The sequence below is a fragment of the Pipra filicauda genome, unplaced genomic scaffold (assembly GCF_003945595.2).
Source record: "Pipra filicauda isolate LSUMZ 115617 unplaced genomic scaffold, ASM394559v2 scaffold23_size5868930_pilon, whole genome shotgun sequence".
NCBI classification, from domain to species: Eukaryota; Metazoa; Chordata; class Aves; order Passeriformes; family Pipridae; genus Pipra; species Pipra filicauda.
In genome coordinates this window covers 258,754-275,489 of record NW_024104354.1, presented here as the reverse complement: position 1 = coordinate 275,489, position 16,736 = coordinate 258,754, and the positions used below count along the sequence as shown (strand labels likewise).

At 38.1% G+C, this 16,736-nt stretch overlaps 1 protein-coding gene across 2 annotated transcripts in view; it reads left to right on the top strand.

The window, feature by feature from the left end:
• Nucleotides 1–16,736, top strand: part of PEX7 (peroxisomal biogenesis factor 7) — a 42,395-nt gene that overhangs the window by 23,804 nt on the left and 1,855 nt on the right. Inside the window, exons 8-10 of one of the 2 annotated variants that reach the window (XM_039381773.1) lie at nucleotides 164–219; nucleotides 1,571–1,660; nucleotides 7,430–7,529. In XM_039381773.1, coding sequence (XP_039237707.1) covers nucleotides 164–219; nucleotides 1,571–1,660; nucleotides 7,430–7,529 — 246 coding nt within the window. The remainder of the gene's footprint in view (nucleotides 1–163; nucleotides 220–1,570; nucleotides 1,661–7,429; nucleotides 7,530–16,736) is intronic. The other variant, XM_027746667.2, reaches the window with a different exon arrangement.

Here is a 16,736-nt window from a genome sequence, read left to right as displayed (position 1 = left end):
AAGCATGGTAGATAAATTTGTTGATGTAGTCTGTTTTGTTGCAACATGATGTGATACCTACCAAGACCATTTATAGAGTTGAACTTTGATAACTTTCTACTTATAGTAAGTCTGTATATATTCACAATGTTTTTACTTTAAAAGTTGGTTTGTTTTCTTGCAGTTTTCACCATTCCATGCAACCTTATTGGCCTCTTGCTCCTATGATTTTACTGTAAGGTACAGTACTTTATTTTTAATTGGATAAAAATAGAAAGATAATCTATTTTAATGTGGCTTGCGATAGAAAACAGTTCTAGAGAGGACATACTAAAGTGCAGTTAATGTTGCCATCAGATGTTTCATAAACTATGTTGAAAATGCACTGAAGCTTCTGCGAGTTCCCCTGGCTGCCCAGTATATCTGATACTGCTGAGAATTTTAAAGCTGATTAAAAGACCTGAAGAAGTGTAATATGATAGTGGGATTTCTCTAAGATACACGCTGTCATAAGTCAATAAACTGTGAAGTACGTTCCTGAATATCTCAGTCACATTCTTTGACCTATATTTTAATTTTCTAACATGGACTGAATGTATATTTCTAACATGGACTCCCATTTAGAAATGGGAGAAGCCCTCTTGCCTCCAAAAATTACTGCAAAGTTATCCCACTTGTCCAAATCATAGCAATTGATGTCACTTCTGGTTGTGTTCTGAGTGGTCTGACACCAGACATAGAAAGGTTCTGTTTCCAAAGGGAAATCTTGCTAATTCTCAGTGCTTGTACATGTTTCTAAATCATAAATCTGTACAGTCTTGTGCCATATATAAAGTTACATCATGAAGTTAGCCTTGTAAGCGTTGTAGGAATTCTGTTTATTTTCGAAAGTTCTACAGGAACAGCTGGAATACTCTGTTTTCTTTGAAGCTCCCAGCTCCCAGAATGCAGCTAACAGAAGCATGCAGGGGTGCAAAGGGGCTCTGAAGCTCTGCTATAGATGGTGAGGTACTGCTGGACATTGTACAGTGACAATGGTGACATTTCACAGGGACATAGTTACTGGAGCAGCTGTCCTTGGCAACCTCAGTAGCACTAAAGAGGATGTTGCCTTCTAGGTCTTAGCTGTGGGGAATGCCTGATGCCTCTTCCTGAGGCTGAGGGTGATGGTGGTGTCACCTGTGGAAGATGTATTCTCTTTGAGGTACTGAGGGGAAGGAGTTGCAGGAGGAGATGAGCAGTCTGTACACCATCAAGGGTCATAAATGCAAGATTGACAGGTCTTTACAGATATCCCTTAGAGGTGAGAGCCCAAATCCCACAGTCCAAGGAAGGAGGAGAGACAGTTAGAGACTATGTTTCAAGCAGTAGAGAATAAGGGTAAAGATTCTCTTGATGGGAAAAGCTGGAGATCTGAGACATCTGGCAACACACATTGGAGCTAGAGATTTAGTGCCCTGGAAGTGGATGAGCAACACCAGGCTCAGTCAGGGAAGGTGTCAGAATCAGCTGAGCCTGAATCAAGTGTCTGCACCAAAAGAAAAATGTGCATTATCACTGGAGACTGCTTCCTGTTGCATTCCCTCTCTAGGTATCTGTCTGCTAACACAGTTTGCTATCTTGGATGGTTTTGTTACCTCCCTTGGGTTGAGGTCCAGGAGGCTGTGGAGAAACTGCTAAGGTTTGTTCAGATTCAGAACGCTTCCTTTTCTCACTTATGGTTCTTATGTTACTGAAAGAGGTGATCATGAATATATCAAGTGTGGCTACATGGCACTGGGAGCTCAGGTGGTGTTTTCCTTGATCCTGACAGTGAAGGAGAAAGGTTCAGAGAGGAAAAGACATCTGCATCAAGTCAACATTTGGCTGCATACCTGGTGTCATGAGCAGGGCTTAGTCTTTTACAACCACAAAGTCCTTTTTAATCGATGGGGCACTGTGAGGCAGGCACAAGATTCATCTGATAATGTAGGGTAGGAGCATCTTTGCCAAGAGGCTTGCTAACTTACTGAGGAGTGTTGTAAATGACACTCAGGGCAGAGTGACTCAGGGCGTGTATCAGGGCAGAGTGACTATAATCTGAAGAGAATGAAAGCATGAGGATCAGAGAGGATTTTGCGTTTTGTGTTTTGTGACCTGTGAAAGTGACCTTACACCTGAGTACAGCAAAGGAGAGAAATGGGGAATTAGAAGTCCATGTGTGGCAGCAGAGGTATGGCCTCTTGGGGATTATAAAGAGGTGGTGGAACCACTCACAAGACTGGAGTGCTGCAATGAATAAAGACTCCCCAAGAAAGAGAGGCAAGGAAGGCAAGGTGGTGATAATGGCAAATCTGTCTGTTTCCCAGTCCAGTTACTCCCTTAAATTTTTGGTCCCTACATGGGCTTATTCCTTTCAAAAATTATGCCTTTGGATGGTGAGATTATATAATACACCTGTCCCCCACAGGCATGCTATTTTTTCACTAAAGGACTTAAGTGCTTGAGAACATTTCTTTATGTTAATTGTTATTATTTTGCTTACTGTAATAAGGTAGTCCCTTACCAGTGATACCCACTGGCATGTAGTTGCTGCTAGGGGCCCGACAGTGTAAGTACTGTGATGTCCATATGCATATAACTGTCTAGACCGCTGTACCCCCATTCTGCCTTACATAAAATGCTTAATTTTGTTTGTGTTTCAAATGCATTTCTCATAGACTAGCAGTCTGTGGAAGATTATTTATGCCATCTTACTTAACATGCTTTACTGATGCTCTGCCAGCTGGTTTGCAGTGTATTGTTTCTCAAAAGACTTCTAGGACTAAGATGAAAAGTGGTTATTGATTTCTTCCAGTGGCCTTGTCTGAGCAATAAGACAAATAATCAGCATGCTGATGCGTTGAAGTGACTTGACTGTGTTGTCATGCTCTTCCTGTTTTTGACAGCAACTGTCTGTCCTTCAGGTTTGGCTCTAACGCAGTTCATGTGGTACTGAAACCTAGTGCAATTTAGCTCTGACATTTTCATATGTGGAAACTGTCAGTAAAGACAGAGAGCTCCTAGCTCACATAACAGCGTGTCTGTAAATGCAGACCTTGGGGACCTCTTCACAAAATTCACTCTAGGCATTATTTTTCTGTCCAAATAATTACTTGTTGTGACTAGGGACAGAGGACAGGGTTGAAGAGATGAAATAAAGATTTTTAACAGTTTTCTAAAACTATTAGTTGTTGGGTTTGGTATAAGTGAACAAACAACAGAGAAGGCCAGGTGAAAGTCTTTGGAAAAAGGTGTCACAAGCGAACTATTCTGCATAATGGAGGAAACTTGTTACCATAAGACTTTGGGAACATCTCTTTTAAAGAATATATTGTACCTCTATCACATATCCTGTACTGTCATTTACAGAAAAGAATGTAGCTTACTGTAAGAAGTAGAGTTTACTTAGGAATGTTCAGAGTTTGACTGGATGCACCATACACTCTACATGCACATACACGCCCACATCCTGCCATGTATGCACATGAATATACACCACACACGTGTAGGTGTGTGGAGATGAGTATATGCACACATATAAATACATTTAAATTTAAGAATAAAAATCCTTGATAAATATATAAAAAACAGAAGAGAAGTAGGGATTCCAGTACATGGCATTAATTCTGGATCTTGTTGAACCTACTGAAGGGCTGTGACTTTTTAGTTCCATTTGATAGCAGTTCATAGAACAGCATGGTGTGGCAGTCCTTTAGAAACAGATTCATTTCAGTGTTCTTTTAATAGCAGTTTGGTTATGCGATTGCTCATTTATATTCTTTAATGTTTCTGTTTGAAGTTCAGAATTATCTGCAAGCATTAACTTATAGTAGATAACTGGATATAGCATAGCCTACTATGTAAGCTCTATAATATTAAATGTTACTGAAGCTTTATAGTTTGACCAGACAACAGCACATCTTAGATCAGATTAGCAAACTACCGTGTAAGAGGCAGGGGTTTTGTTTGTTTCAGGTAGAACAGCTAGTTTGGCACATCATCACAACTGGATATCTAAAAGCAAAAAATAGTAGCTTGAAAGCAAAGTTAACAATGTTTAGCTTTATCCTTTGCAAACAGAATAGTGATTGCATCTGTGCACTGTAGTCAAGCTACTGAAAAGAAACCTAGTTCACATGCCAACTTCATACTGGGAGCTAAGAAAAAGTTTTTACGTACTTGGGTATAATGGTTTGAATTTAACCCCTCTCCAGTAAATGCTTTGTTGAGACAAATTTTTTCTATGCAATTTCCTTACTCTTTGGAAGAGTTCAGAAAAAATGTAGGTCAATTAAAGAGCAGATTTAACACAAACGAATCATTAAAATGCCAGGAAATGCACAAAGTATTGTAACATTTCCAGGACTTCTTTAGGTCTGCATGCATATTCTTAAACATTATCTCTATCAAAATTCAGTTTGGAAGAACATCAGAGTCATCTTTTACTGGAATAACTGTTTTGTGTTTTTGGACTCTTCACTATGAAAAAGAAATCTTGGTGCATTAGGCACAGACAGTGCTCACCAAAATCTACACAGAAGATCTGATAAATTATAGAGCTTCATTAAGCTGGTATCAGGCCAGATCTTGAATTGTATTTACAGAAGCTTGCCCCTAAGGCAAAAAGGCAGCTTTTGTTAAAAATTGTACTATACTGGACATCATCTCTGCAACACACTTTCTCCAGCTCTTCATCACCATGTACAAGTTCAGTAACTTTGATCACAAATCTTATGGAATAAGGCTGCTCATAAAAAAAATTGGTTTTCACTTCAGTTAATTATCTTTATTATCCTTGTAGTGAGATATAATCCAGAGTATTGCCTTAAGGAAGGTAGGAGATGTAGCATTAATTCACCACCTGTCTAATCTGCTAGCTCCTCATCATGCAGCAACATGCATCGTACTACCTAGTACAGACGCTGGAACCTGAAATGATACTTGCTGCCTTTTTTCCCAGCTAGTGGTGAAGACGCAGGGGCAGGAGGTAAGGGTAGAGTGGGGAGGAGGACAAGGTAGGAGACAGGTAGGAGAAACAATGTTTGGGTTCTAAAAGTACTTTGGTAGGGGAGCACAGGGCTTCATGATTCTGCAACAGGTGGTACGAAGTACAAAATCCAGGCTTTTTTTCTTCACGTAATGCCTTGCTTAGAATAAGAAGTCCACTTGGAATATACGTGCAGCTTATTAATTGCATGTGAAGTGCATGTAAAATAAATAAAAAAAAAAATAAAAAAATGAGGGAAAAGGTATACTTTAACAATTCCATTGTAAAAACGTTTTAAGAAACTGCACTCATATAGGTTTTGGGGTATCTTCAGTCAGTGCAGATGTGACTGAAGTTGTGACTTCTAGTTATACATGATATGGGTAAAAATAGCAGTTCTGTCTAAGTGACACACCTGTGATTGTACAGGCTGTACAGACCTGTAATGGACCCTAAAATCTTATGTGGTTGTCTGGCCCACTTTTTAAGTTCATGCTGCTGACTGTGTAGACACAATTCAAGTAATGCAAGCACTTGCAAAGCTTGTGCTGTGAATGCCTGTACAGCCATCCTGCTGGGGTAAACAGTGTCTTAGGAAACTTGCAGTGCTGTTTCAGTCTTCAGAATGTGATGGAGGTTCACTGTGAATATAATATTGTTGTCACCATGCTGGTTTTGGAAGCTGTTCTATAGACAGTGTTTCTCACTTTGGACTGCAAAGTTGTTATGAGAGCCATCATTAATTTGCCATCAATGGTTCTCAGTCCTGACACTGAACATTTTTTTGAGCTTTAGCTAGTAATTATTCTTATATTAAAAAAATCAAAGCTCCCAGTCAGTCTGTTGTACTTGAACTGAGTTGCAGTACTCTTAAACTCTAAACTGCTTCTGCCTTTTACAATATAGAACAAACACCACATTGTCCTACTATTTTTAAAATTAATCAGAAAGTCTTTTCTAAGTTTTTATTCATGTAGCTCTGAAGTTAACTCCTTTAATCTTAGTTTTCAGTTATAAGCATCTGTCTTTCAAGAGTTAGTAGAGAGCTAGTGTGGTAAGGAAGGCTACCACTATTACTCAGAAACAACAAAACTTGTTTCCTTACCTTCTTGGGAACAAATGTGGGAGGATGAAAATGCTGAGGTGGTCTTTTGCTCCTCTCTCCTGCAAAATAAATTGTTTATCTTAGATCTCAGGTACTAGGAAAAAATTAAGAGGGTTGTTGCTATGACAAAGCCATTGTGCTGACACCAGTCTCCTTGTTTATGAAGGAAATAACATCTACATATTAAACAAACTGACCCTGCTGGCTCCAGTGTTTGCTATTTTACCTGAATCGCTTTGAACTTACAGTTCTTTCAGTGTAGTTAGTCTGATAATCAGCTGTTCTTGTTCAGTATTTTCACTTTCCCCAATAAGAGCAAGGCAAAGAGACCTCTGTAATTGTTACAGAAGTAATAAAGCATATAATTGACCCCCGTGGGAAAATTTGAACTGTAGAAAATTCGATTACAGCTGCCAGCCTACAAAATATGCTGTGCTGTGCAGCCTACGGACTTTTCAAAACAATATATACAACACAAAAGAGGAACTAATCTTTGATTTGTGGCATCATATGGGGTATTGTCAGTGTTTTATTATCTGAAAGTTCTATTCTGAATCCTTTTCTTTAACGACTGAGGTGTCTTTTACCTATACGTTGTCCCATCCACTCTTACATCTCTCTTATCCTTGCTGTTAATTGCATTCATGGACATTACGTCTAATGGGACAGTAGCTGGGAGAAGTAGAGCACCTCAGATGTCTGTTTTCTAAGTATTTTTTATCAACCAAGGCTTGAAACAAAAATTGCTTTTTAAAATATGAACTAGTGGAATTAACTGTGTAATGCAGCTGATCTCTGTAGTATAAATTTGTTATTAAATTACAGTATTAAATTCTGTTTTATGGGAACACAATGTGAATGACTGAGATCTCTAAATGAATGTGTCATTTTCATTTAAATAAAGACCCTATAGTTAATGATACCAAAAACTGAGGAAAAAATAATAAATTCTGCTAATGTCTTTCAGGGATAAAAGTCCCCAGCCCTCAAGAAATATAACGAGTATTTTAGCCTAAATTTTTTTACTCTGCTTTAATAGTGTCCCAAAGACTGCTCCTCAGTGCCAACTTTGATCTCAGTTTCTGCAACAGGAGACAAAGATGGCTTTGCCCAGTGGGCTTTAATTTATGCAAATCAGCAGATGGCTTTGCAGGAATATGATTTGTTATGTTTCCTAAGTGGATGAGTTTGCTTTTTTAAATATCCTGGCAGCAACAGATTTGTCAATATCTTGCATTATATTTTTGAAATGGCCTTTCAATTACTTTAATTGTGGTTTGTTTGATTTTTTTTTTTCCTCTCTCTCTTTCCCTTTTCCTCTTTTATTTTCTCTATAGATTCTGGGACTTTTCCAAGCCTAATCCTTTGCTGGAAACAGTTGAACATCATACTGAATTTACATGTGGACTGGATTTAAGTCTTCACAACCGTGGTCAGGTAGGAGCTGGATGAATTTACTTTTTGCCTATTATAGCCACAATGGTCATGGCTGGACTGCAGGACTCATATCCTGAATAAGTCACCAGATTGCAGAAAGCTTCTGGAAGTGAGTCTGGCTGATTGCTTATTAAATAAACATCATTTCAGGTCCATTTTTATTTATAAAGCAGTTACTTGCATTGGGTAGGAAAGGAGGGCAGGACAGACAAAATAGCAAAATCAGATAACTGAAAGCCATGGTAAGCTCAGGGAAAATGAAGTAGTTTTGTTTCAGAAGGAAGAGTAATAGAGAAGAGCCCAGAATGCAAAGTTGAGATACAGAGCTTTCTTCCATCTATTTAGATTGTCAGGTTAAACATCGGTAGTGTCGCACATGATGCCTAGACCTGGTTTGTCATACTGTTTGGAGGACTGTAAGAGGCTTAATATGTGGTTGAAATTCTAAAATTCTAACTTCCTCAGCTATTATCGTAAATGAGTGGAACCCTTTATCAGTGGCGCTTTTATTTATCTAGTGGTTCTGGTAGGATTCTGCTCTCCTTCTGTTGATACAGTCATTTCTATTTTGTAAGCAGAGGATTTTTTTTGTAGTATGAACTGGTGTTTTTGGACAAGAAACTCAGAAAACCTGAAGTTAATTATTTGCTTTAAAATGAGAAAGCCTTTAGTTTTCACTAGAAAGTACTGTAACTGAGTTAACAGTAACTAATGCATTATTTAATGTGCCACAGATATTACTTACATCTAGATTCCTCTTAAATTCAGAATGAAATGAATTTTTTATCCCAGATAAAAATCTGCATTTGTGGATGCATAACATCCACATTCAAATTCTGTTTGGACAAAGCAAATAAAACCATTGTCATTTCTGCTGATAAAAGGACACAGGAGAAGGGTATAAGTTTGGCAAAATACTTAGCTTAATGCATGTGGAACCATTCTAGCCAAATGATAGCTTGATGAGTTTTCTGCCTGGTTGGTTGTTCCTTTAATTCTGTTGCTTCAGTGGTGCTGCAGTAACTGTTCAGGAGGCCAAGCTGTGAACCACATAGGGGAATTTGTGAGGCTGAAAAAAAACTCTCAACGTTCAGGTTATTTTTTTTATTAAAGCAGGTCAAGAATGCTTAAAGGCCACTTGCTGGGAATTAAAACTTCATCCCAAGTGACTGCATAGATAGGATTCTACCTGAATTGGGTCCAGAGGGAGCAGCAAGCATAGCTTAGTACACTTAGGGCCTCACAGTGCTACAGCTCTGCATGTGCTGAGCCCAGTTCAGCTTTCTATGAAGTTGGTGTGGGTTTTGCATTGGATCTGAATGAGGCAAGAAGATTTTCTTTTCATTTTGTATTGAGGATGTGATTACATCTTGACTGTAAGCCCACGGCTTCGTGGTAGATAATGAATTGAAAGAAAACTGCTGCACATGCACTAGTATGTTGAAAAAAAAGGAAAATGATGGTGTGCATACCTATCAACATTAGGGCATTTGTGCATTCAGGTATCCTTTTTTCCATGCAGAAATTCTACAAGTCCAGTGTTGGACTTAATGCCCAGAATCTGTAAATCTGGGTACATATCTGTATTTACTGCATGCCAATGTGTGTTCCAGACAGAAGTTTGGCATTTGCAACAGCTTTAATATTCCTCTGTTTTTTTCTGTTGAGTTCATTTAATCTATTGTGAGGGTTGGATATCACAGCAATGCAAAATCTAAATGTTTTGGTTTTTAAAAGAAGTTTAAAAACCTGTGATAGAATTAAACTCTCACTAAGTTAAAGAATGAACACAAGGGAAACTTAACCCTCATTTTTAAAGGAAGACCAATGAGACATCACCTTGAGTACTCTGTTCAGCTCTGGGGCTTGCAGCAAAAATAGGACATGGACCTGTTGAAATGAGTCCAGAAGAAGGCCATGAAGATGATCAAGGGGCTGAAGCACCTCTCCTGTGAAGACAGGCTGAGAGGGTTCTTCAGCCTGGAGAAGAGAAGGCTCTGGGGACACCTTATAGAACAGTACTTAAAGGAGTCCTCCAAGAGAGCTGGAGAGGGACTTTTTACAAGGGCATGTAGTTATAGGACAAGATATAATGCCTTCAAACTGAAAGACGGTGAGGTAGGTATAAGGAAGAAATTATTTACTGTGAGGATGGTGAGACGCTGGAATAGGTTGCCCAAAGAAGTTGTGGATGGAAGTGCTCAAGGCCAGGCTGGATGAGACTTTGAGTGACCTGGTCTTGTGGAGGGTGTCTCTGCCAATGTCAGGGGGGTTGGAACTAGATGATCTTTAAGGTCCTTTCCAGCCCAAAGCATTCTGTGATTCTGTGAATGCTTACTGAATAGTTGCTTCCAGTATGAGCACATGCAGCCTTTCCCTGGCTTCTGCATCAATGCAACAAAGATAATTTGCTTTAATTTTATGCTGCTGTTCCCAATATGTAGGTTGCCTTCACGTCTGCTCTTTATCAATCTGATAATGAGCTCTATTGTTTATTTTATTCGTGTATTTGCATGATTTGTGATTTCTCATGTATGCTTTATAAGGAGTTACGACTTGAGATTTGAACTGCTTCTCTCCTTCAGGGAGATGGAGAAGGAGCATCCAGGGAGAATGCAGGGTATTTTATTCGTAATGGACAAGCTATTCATTTATACTCAAATTAAGTATCATTCTGGTAATTTACCTTTGTTTTCATTCTTAATGATATTTTTGTTGTCTAGACAGATTGTTTTATTTGGCTTTGCCCAATGAACTTCAGCATTTTGAAGTATCTTTTGCGTGTCAAGGGAAAAACTATCTGCACTATTGGAAAAATGTTCAAAATAGATATTATGATTAATTAGCTAACATAGGAATTATGAGACATTCCTGTGGAACTGATTGAGTTTTGAACAGAACCCTCAGGCACAGAGAAGGTACATGCAGGCAGGCTGGTTCTTGCACAGTATCTGCTAAGGGAGGCAATATGTGGAGAGAGATCTAGTCATAAGGAATTGGTTGTGAAAGGACCCATTAGTATTAGCTGGATGAAACAGAAAACTCCTTTGACCTAAATTAAAGATTCTAGTATCTGTTTTGGAGTGTGTGCCTCTATGTAAAGTAAGTGTTTTTTGAAAGCTTTGCATTTTAAAGATCAGCTGTTGTTTGGTTTAGTTTTTTCCCCCCACCATAATGTTAGTGTTAGGTTCACAGCAATTTGAAACAACAAACAAACTTTCAGATGCATAGAAAGATGGGTACTTCACAGTGCAAAGCATTAACAGAAATGATCCTCATGATATTCAGGGTATTTCTCTTTTAAACTGCAAGTGCTGATGTGAGAGCTTGCCAGGCAGGTTGTCTAGGAGAAAATACTCCCAACTCCCCCTTTCAGCCAAAGTAGCTTTGGCACACACAAGAACAGTGACAAGACCCTAAGCACCAAAAATCTTTTAAATTTGTAATGGTGTGTAGCATTAAGAACTGAACAAATCTCTTCACCTTGTCAGCCACATTAAGAGTATGCAGTTTTTTAAACCAGATAAGTTCTTTCTGAAGTTTGAGGATAAGGGAAACAATTAAAGTTTGCTTCTTTCTATACACGCTAGATATGCATAGGAAGTATGTAGGGATTATAAAACTGGTAATCAGCTATGTAGACCACATAGTGGAGTTGTACTCTGTAGCTCACTGGATTTCTTATTTCTCTCCTGATACTTACTTTCCCTGTATGTGATCTCTGAATGTTCTGATGAATTAAAATGTAATACTCCTTTAAGCCTGTCTCTTACTGGGATTTTGCTGTGTTTACATTTGTGCTTACATGCTGTAGCTAACTTCTTTTGGTATTGTTTGTGCAGCTTTATTTAAAAGCAGCCTTTTTCTTATGCTGTAGGTTAATGTGATATGGCAGTCATGAATTAATTTTAGATGTCTTTAGGCAATCCATTAATGACACAGATAAAAAGTACAGATCCTGTGAACAGTCACTTCTTGTCTTGATTCTGAAATTATTTCAATAAGTAAATGAAGAATAAAAAATGCATATATACCACAAATTTCTTTAAATCATGGACAGAAAAAATACCCAGCCATTTCTGTTGTAATTCTAAAGCTGTATTTTGCTTTACACAAACGTGAGAGATGCAGAAGCTCTGAATTTTGTCTGAAAACCTTTTTCAGCTACACCTCACATCTGTTCTCAACTCTATAAAGCAGCCAATAGAAAGTATAAATTAATGCTTTCCATCGAGTCAGGCTTTCTGTCTTCTGCTGAGAATAGGATTAAATATCTAATGGGAACAGGAGAGGAATCTTTCCATTTCTCTATATTTTTATGTTGCACACAATGACATTCGTAGGTTGCAAGGATACGTGATTTTTAACGGACGTGATGGCAAGTGGTGTAGTGGCTCAGAACACTTGATATGCGAAAAGCACGTTAGACATCTGTGACATGCCAAATCAGAACAAGACTTCATGACATACAATACTGAGCTAGCTCCCTTAGGAAATTAAAAATGTTCTGCACCAAATGAGGGTAAGCCAAATGTCGGTTCTGTAGTTCAAAATCATCTTGTTACCTGAATGCATGTTGAAGTCTGGGTTTTAGAATAACTTATGTACAGCACAAATAGCGATCACTTATGATTTGTTTTTACTGTGAATGTGTGTGTTTGGATCATAATTACACTACAAATAGACAGCTGTCTCTCTAAATAGTTATTTCTGTCAACATAGGTTGGGAGGAAACTTGTTTTCTCTAGTCCTCTGTCTGGCTGCACCTCCTTATTTTTCCAGTTCTCCTCCCCTCCGCCTGGTGGGGTTGGAGTGAGCGAGCAGCTGTGTGGTACTTCATTGCCGACTGGGGTTAAACCATGATGCCCAATCCATAATACCACATATTATGTATGATACATTGATAATACCAGTGGAGGACCCATGACTCTTCTGCTCTGTGTTACACTGTCCTTGTGATTCAGCTGTCCTGAACCTCCAGCTTCTTCTCCCTAAAGCTGCAGGGTATCGCCAGCACATGCTGCCAAACCACAGTCTGCTCCTTCCTTGCACCTGGCTAAGAGGTAGTTAGAACTGAGCAGAGGTGCCTGCTTTGTAGCATCGGTCTGTTGATCCCATGAAACGTTTCTGTACTGATGGTATTATGCATCACTACAATTTTAAAAGCTGTAATTTCTTACTAGTTGGAGGGACGTCGTAGCCAAACTGTATATACTTGAGCTGCATGCCCTGAAGGTAACTTGATATCTGGTTCTAAATTCGTCCAGCTTTATGGAGAAATTTTTGGTCATCTGTCAAGTTTCGGTGTACAGGTTTGTTCTGCTACTTGTTTTCTTTGTGCACCTTTTGCAGTGTGCTGCATTAGTTGTGCCAGCACACGAAGCAGGAGAATGAACAGGAGGGGCTGCTGAAGTTGGCTTAACCGGTATAGCCAAATATAAATGCAGAGGATGTCTTTAGTGAGGCTGTTTGGCTGTGTATTTTGCCATTCATTTAAATTAATTGTTCACCCTCAGCAGGCCCAGAAATACTGATTGTTCCATACAAAAGTGGAGTTATATCTTGTGGAAATGTGCAGAAAAACAGACTTTCTCTGCTTTTTTCTTTCAATCACTTGCTCTTATCTTTTACACTTAATTGCCAAGGAACTGATAGCTTCCATCCAGCTGTTGTGGCTGCCCCACTGCTATAATTATAACACTATCTGTACTTCATTTTAGTCTCTCCTTATGGTCCTTCCCCAAGATGCTACTAAAGTTATGTAGTTAGTGATTCTTTGAGATAAAAAGAGCCTACTTAATTTCAGAGTGGATTTTTTCATGAAAATACTAGATTTCATCAGCTGCAAATGTTAAACCAATTTGAACATCTTCCAGAGTTGGAGAGACTAAAAGAAGGTGACATTTCTTGCTGGTGCCTATAGTGTGTCTTTCCCAAACTGTTAAAACTGAAAGTTTCACTGTGTAAGTCAAAGCCAACCACTCATGAGTAATGATCACTTTTTGCCATTAGCAGCTAAAGTCTCTTCCTAAGGTGTTTGGAAAGGTTGCTGTCAGGCATCACAATTCTGTAATGCAATTTATCCATGCAAGTGTATGGAGAGGAAAAATGCACTTTGATTCTGAAGTATTGGGAAGGGTGGGAGGCACTCCTTAAGAAAGAAATGGATTTCTTATGCAGTGTTTGGAACATCTGTTTCTGATAATTCTAGTTTGAACCTAGATCTTTATAAAAAGTTCTCTTCCAGGGTTTGTTTTATTCTGTCTTTACTGGAAATAATAATTAAATTAAGGTGTGTTTTTTCAGAAGTAAATTAAAAAATACTGGTGTTACTGCACATTAAAAATTTGAAGTTATAATTTGGAAACTCACATCACTTTCACTCCTGTGTAAAGGTTAACATCATATGCAGTTCACCCTGGCAAGTGTTAACCAAACAGGCCACAGCAGTGGTTCAGATTTTCTAGACCAAAATAGGTATTGAATGAATTTAGTGGATCATGCATGATCCATTATGCACTTGACCAATCAGTTTTAATGTTCACCTGTGAAAGTAATTTGATGAGTAGCAAACCTAATAGCTTGTTTTATCTCCCCTTAATCTCCATCCCACTCGCTTAGAGGATGCTCAGGATGCCTCAAAAATACATAATAATGATATAAATAGACCGTTAAATTCTGTTTGAGAAGACACAGAAGATGAGAAACTAAAAGAGGAAGGGAAACACAACATTAATGGAAGTAAAGAACTGAATAATTTTTCTATTGTCTTTTCTACAGACTAAAAAAAAAAAAAGACAGGTCTTATTAGTTTTATTTGAAAATAGGATGGGGAAGAGCTGAGAAATGGATCACTCTCAGGCACATTTACGTATTATTGTACGATTTATTATGAGCACTCTGAAAGCCGCATTAGTTCTGGAAATATTAATCTAGAGAGGGCTGTACTTTGTTCTGATTAAACCTCTTCTTTGTTCCTGTTCTGATAAAGGCGTAACTGAACTCTTTAAATTATTAGTTGTTATTTTGAATGTATTTAATCTTGGTTAGGGCGTGGAGATTTAGTACGCCTTCAAATACTTAAAAAAAAGTTAGTAGCTAACTTCGGAGTTTTCTCTTGTTCTCTTGCTTCTGAGCAGTAAAGAGGCAGAATGTTATGCAGGTAATTGCACTACACTGAATGGATTGCCCTGGGATGCTGGAAAAGGTCTAAGTCTATTGCAAGGCAAGATGATTGCGAGAATAGAAAACAGAGAGCCTGTCGAGGGATTAAATCAGTTAGTGAATGGAAATGACTCTGATATATGAATGGGTGTCTGTATTAGATCAGTTGGTGGAAAACATTGTTATATTCTGGGACAAGGATAAACACTTCAATAAAATACAGGATAACTGTTTTAGTTGAGTTAAACTATGATTTTTTAGTCAAGCAATCATCTTCCTGTGACGACTGCAGGTTTTCATTTGTGTACTTGCTTTTTGGCTTTACTTGAAGAGAAATACAGTGGTCCTCATCTCTACTGGCAGACAAATTGACATGATATGTACTCTGCAGTAATAACCATACAGTACCTTTAGTGTATATGCTAATACTGCAAATTTGCTACTAAAATAAAAGCATTAAAGATAAAAGTCATTTTCTTAGGCTGCCTTTGTCACAAATAGCTTTAGTTACAATGAAAATTACCAGGTTTAGAATGCTTTTTCTATTTGCATTATTTCTTGATGTGGTTTACCAATCAGTGTAACATAAAATATTCTTGTTTTACAGTTAAACTCCAGTTATTTTCCTTTTCCCTGTAATTTATGGTAGTTGAAAGTTGCTATAGAGAATTACATTCTATAGCTTGATACAAGACCAATTCAGTTTTCATAAATGATAATGAAAATTGCATGGCATACAAAACATGCCATGCAAAATAGTCAGTAATACAAGAATATGACAGTTTATACAGTTCTTTGCAGCTGAAATAAACTGTCCTCTACTAGCATGTCAGTTTGAAAAAAAAAAAAATCGTGCACCTTCTAAAAACTGAAGTCAGTGAGATTTGTTTGAATCTGAGAGTAAAATTTGTCCCTAAGGCAGCAGACATTTTTACAGAAAGACAGACCTCCATGCCTTTATGCTCCTAACGCTGAGGACTTCTGTCAGGTAGGCAAATAAAATGTGAGTCCAATTTCAGTTTTCCTTTGTCCTTCATCCTGCCACAGGAAGATTTTCTTCACCTGTTAGTAACATTACCTCATTGATCAAAATATAAACTCTAGGAAATTGCAGCTTTTTGTATGTCATGTTTATTTACTGTAGTGTGCTGGATCAGCTCTCGTGTCAGTGTAATTTCTATCCCTATTTTAATATTTAGTTTATTAAAAAAAAAAAAAGGCTAAAGTGCTTTAAAGTATATTAAAAATGTTCACGTCTCATTAGATCTGACATTTGTAAATACTTTTAAACCACTTATATTCCACATCCTACGTTCCCCTGTTCTGGGGAAAGGCACACAGCAGTCATAAGACCACTGTATAAGATATGTCATAAGACAAAATGAAGGAAGACATTTTGTAAACTGATGCAATAGCTGCATGAACAGGGACTTCTCTTTATCTCAGGATTCATCTTAGTTGTTCGTATTTGAGGCAGTGATAATCTGTGAGATACTGCAAAGGGGCACGTAGCAGCTGTCCATCAGTGAATGCTGGCTGCTACACTCTTAGGTTACAGTTGTCCCCTTTTTCTGACAGTCTTGGCTGTATTTTGAAGGAAGTATGGAGAAATGGAAATGCTATTACATTTTGTAATGCTGTTCCATGCTGTAGTGTCCCAGTTTTCCATAGGTACCTGTTTGCTGTTCTTCGCATGTGTATTTTCATCAAGGTTTCTGATATCAGTATTTCATTACAGGCTTCCTGCTGCACAGGAGAACTTGATTCACTGTTATTTGCTGTAGCTTTTATTTTCCTTTTGTTGCGTGGCTGTTTTCTCCTTTCATGTTTTCACCTTTCACCATCAAGTCAATGAGTTGGGCAGCTTACCACAAGTGATCCTTTTCAAACTCCCCTTTAGTATCCCCTGTTTATTTTTAGTGCTGCTAGATTAAAAGGTTCGGTAACTATACTTGTTCAGAGGCTGTTTCAGGGATGCTAATTACTTTGATAACAGGTGGGAATTCCCATGGGATTTTTCCAAATGTTATTTCTGTTTCTTGT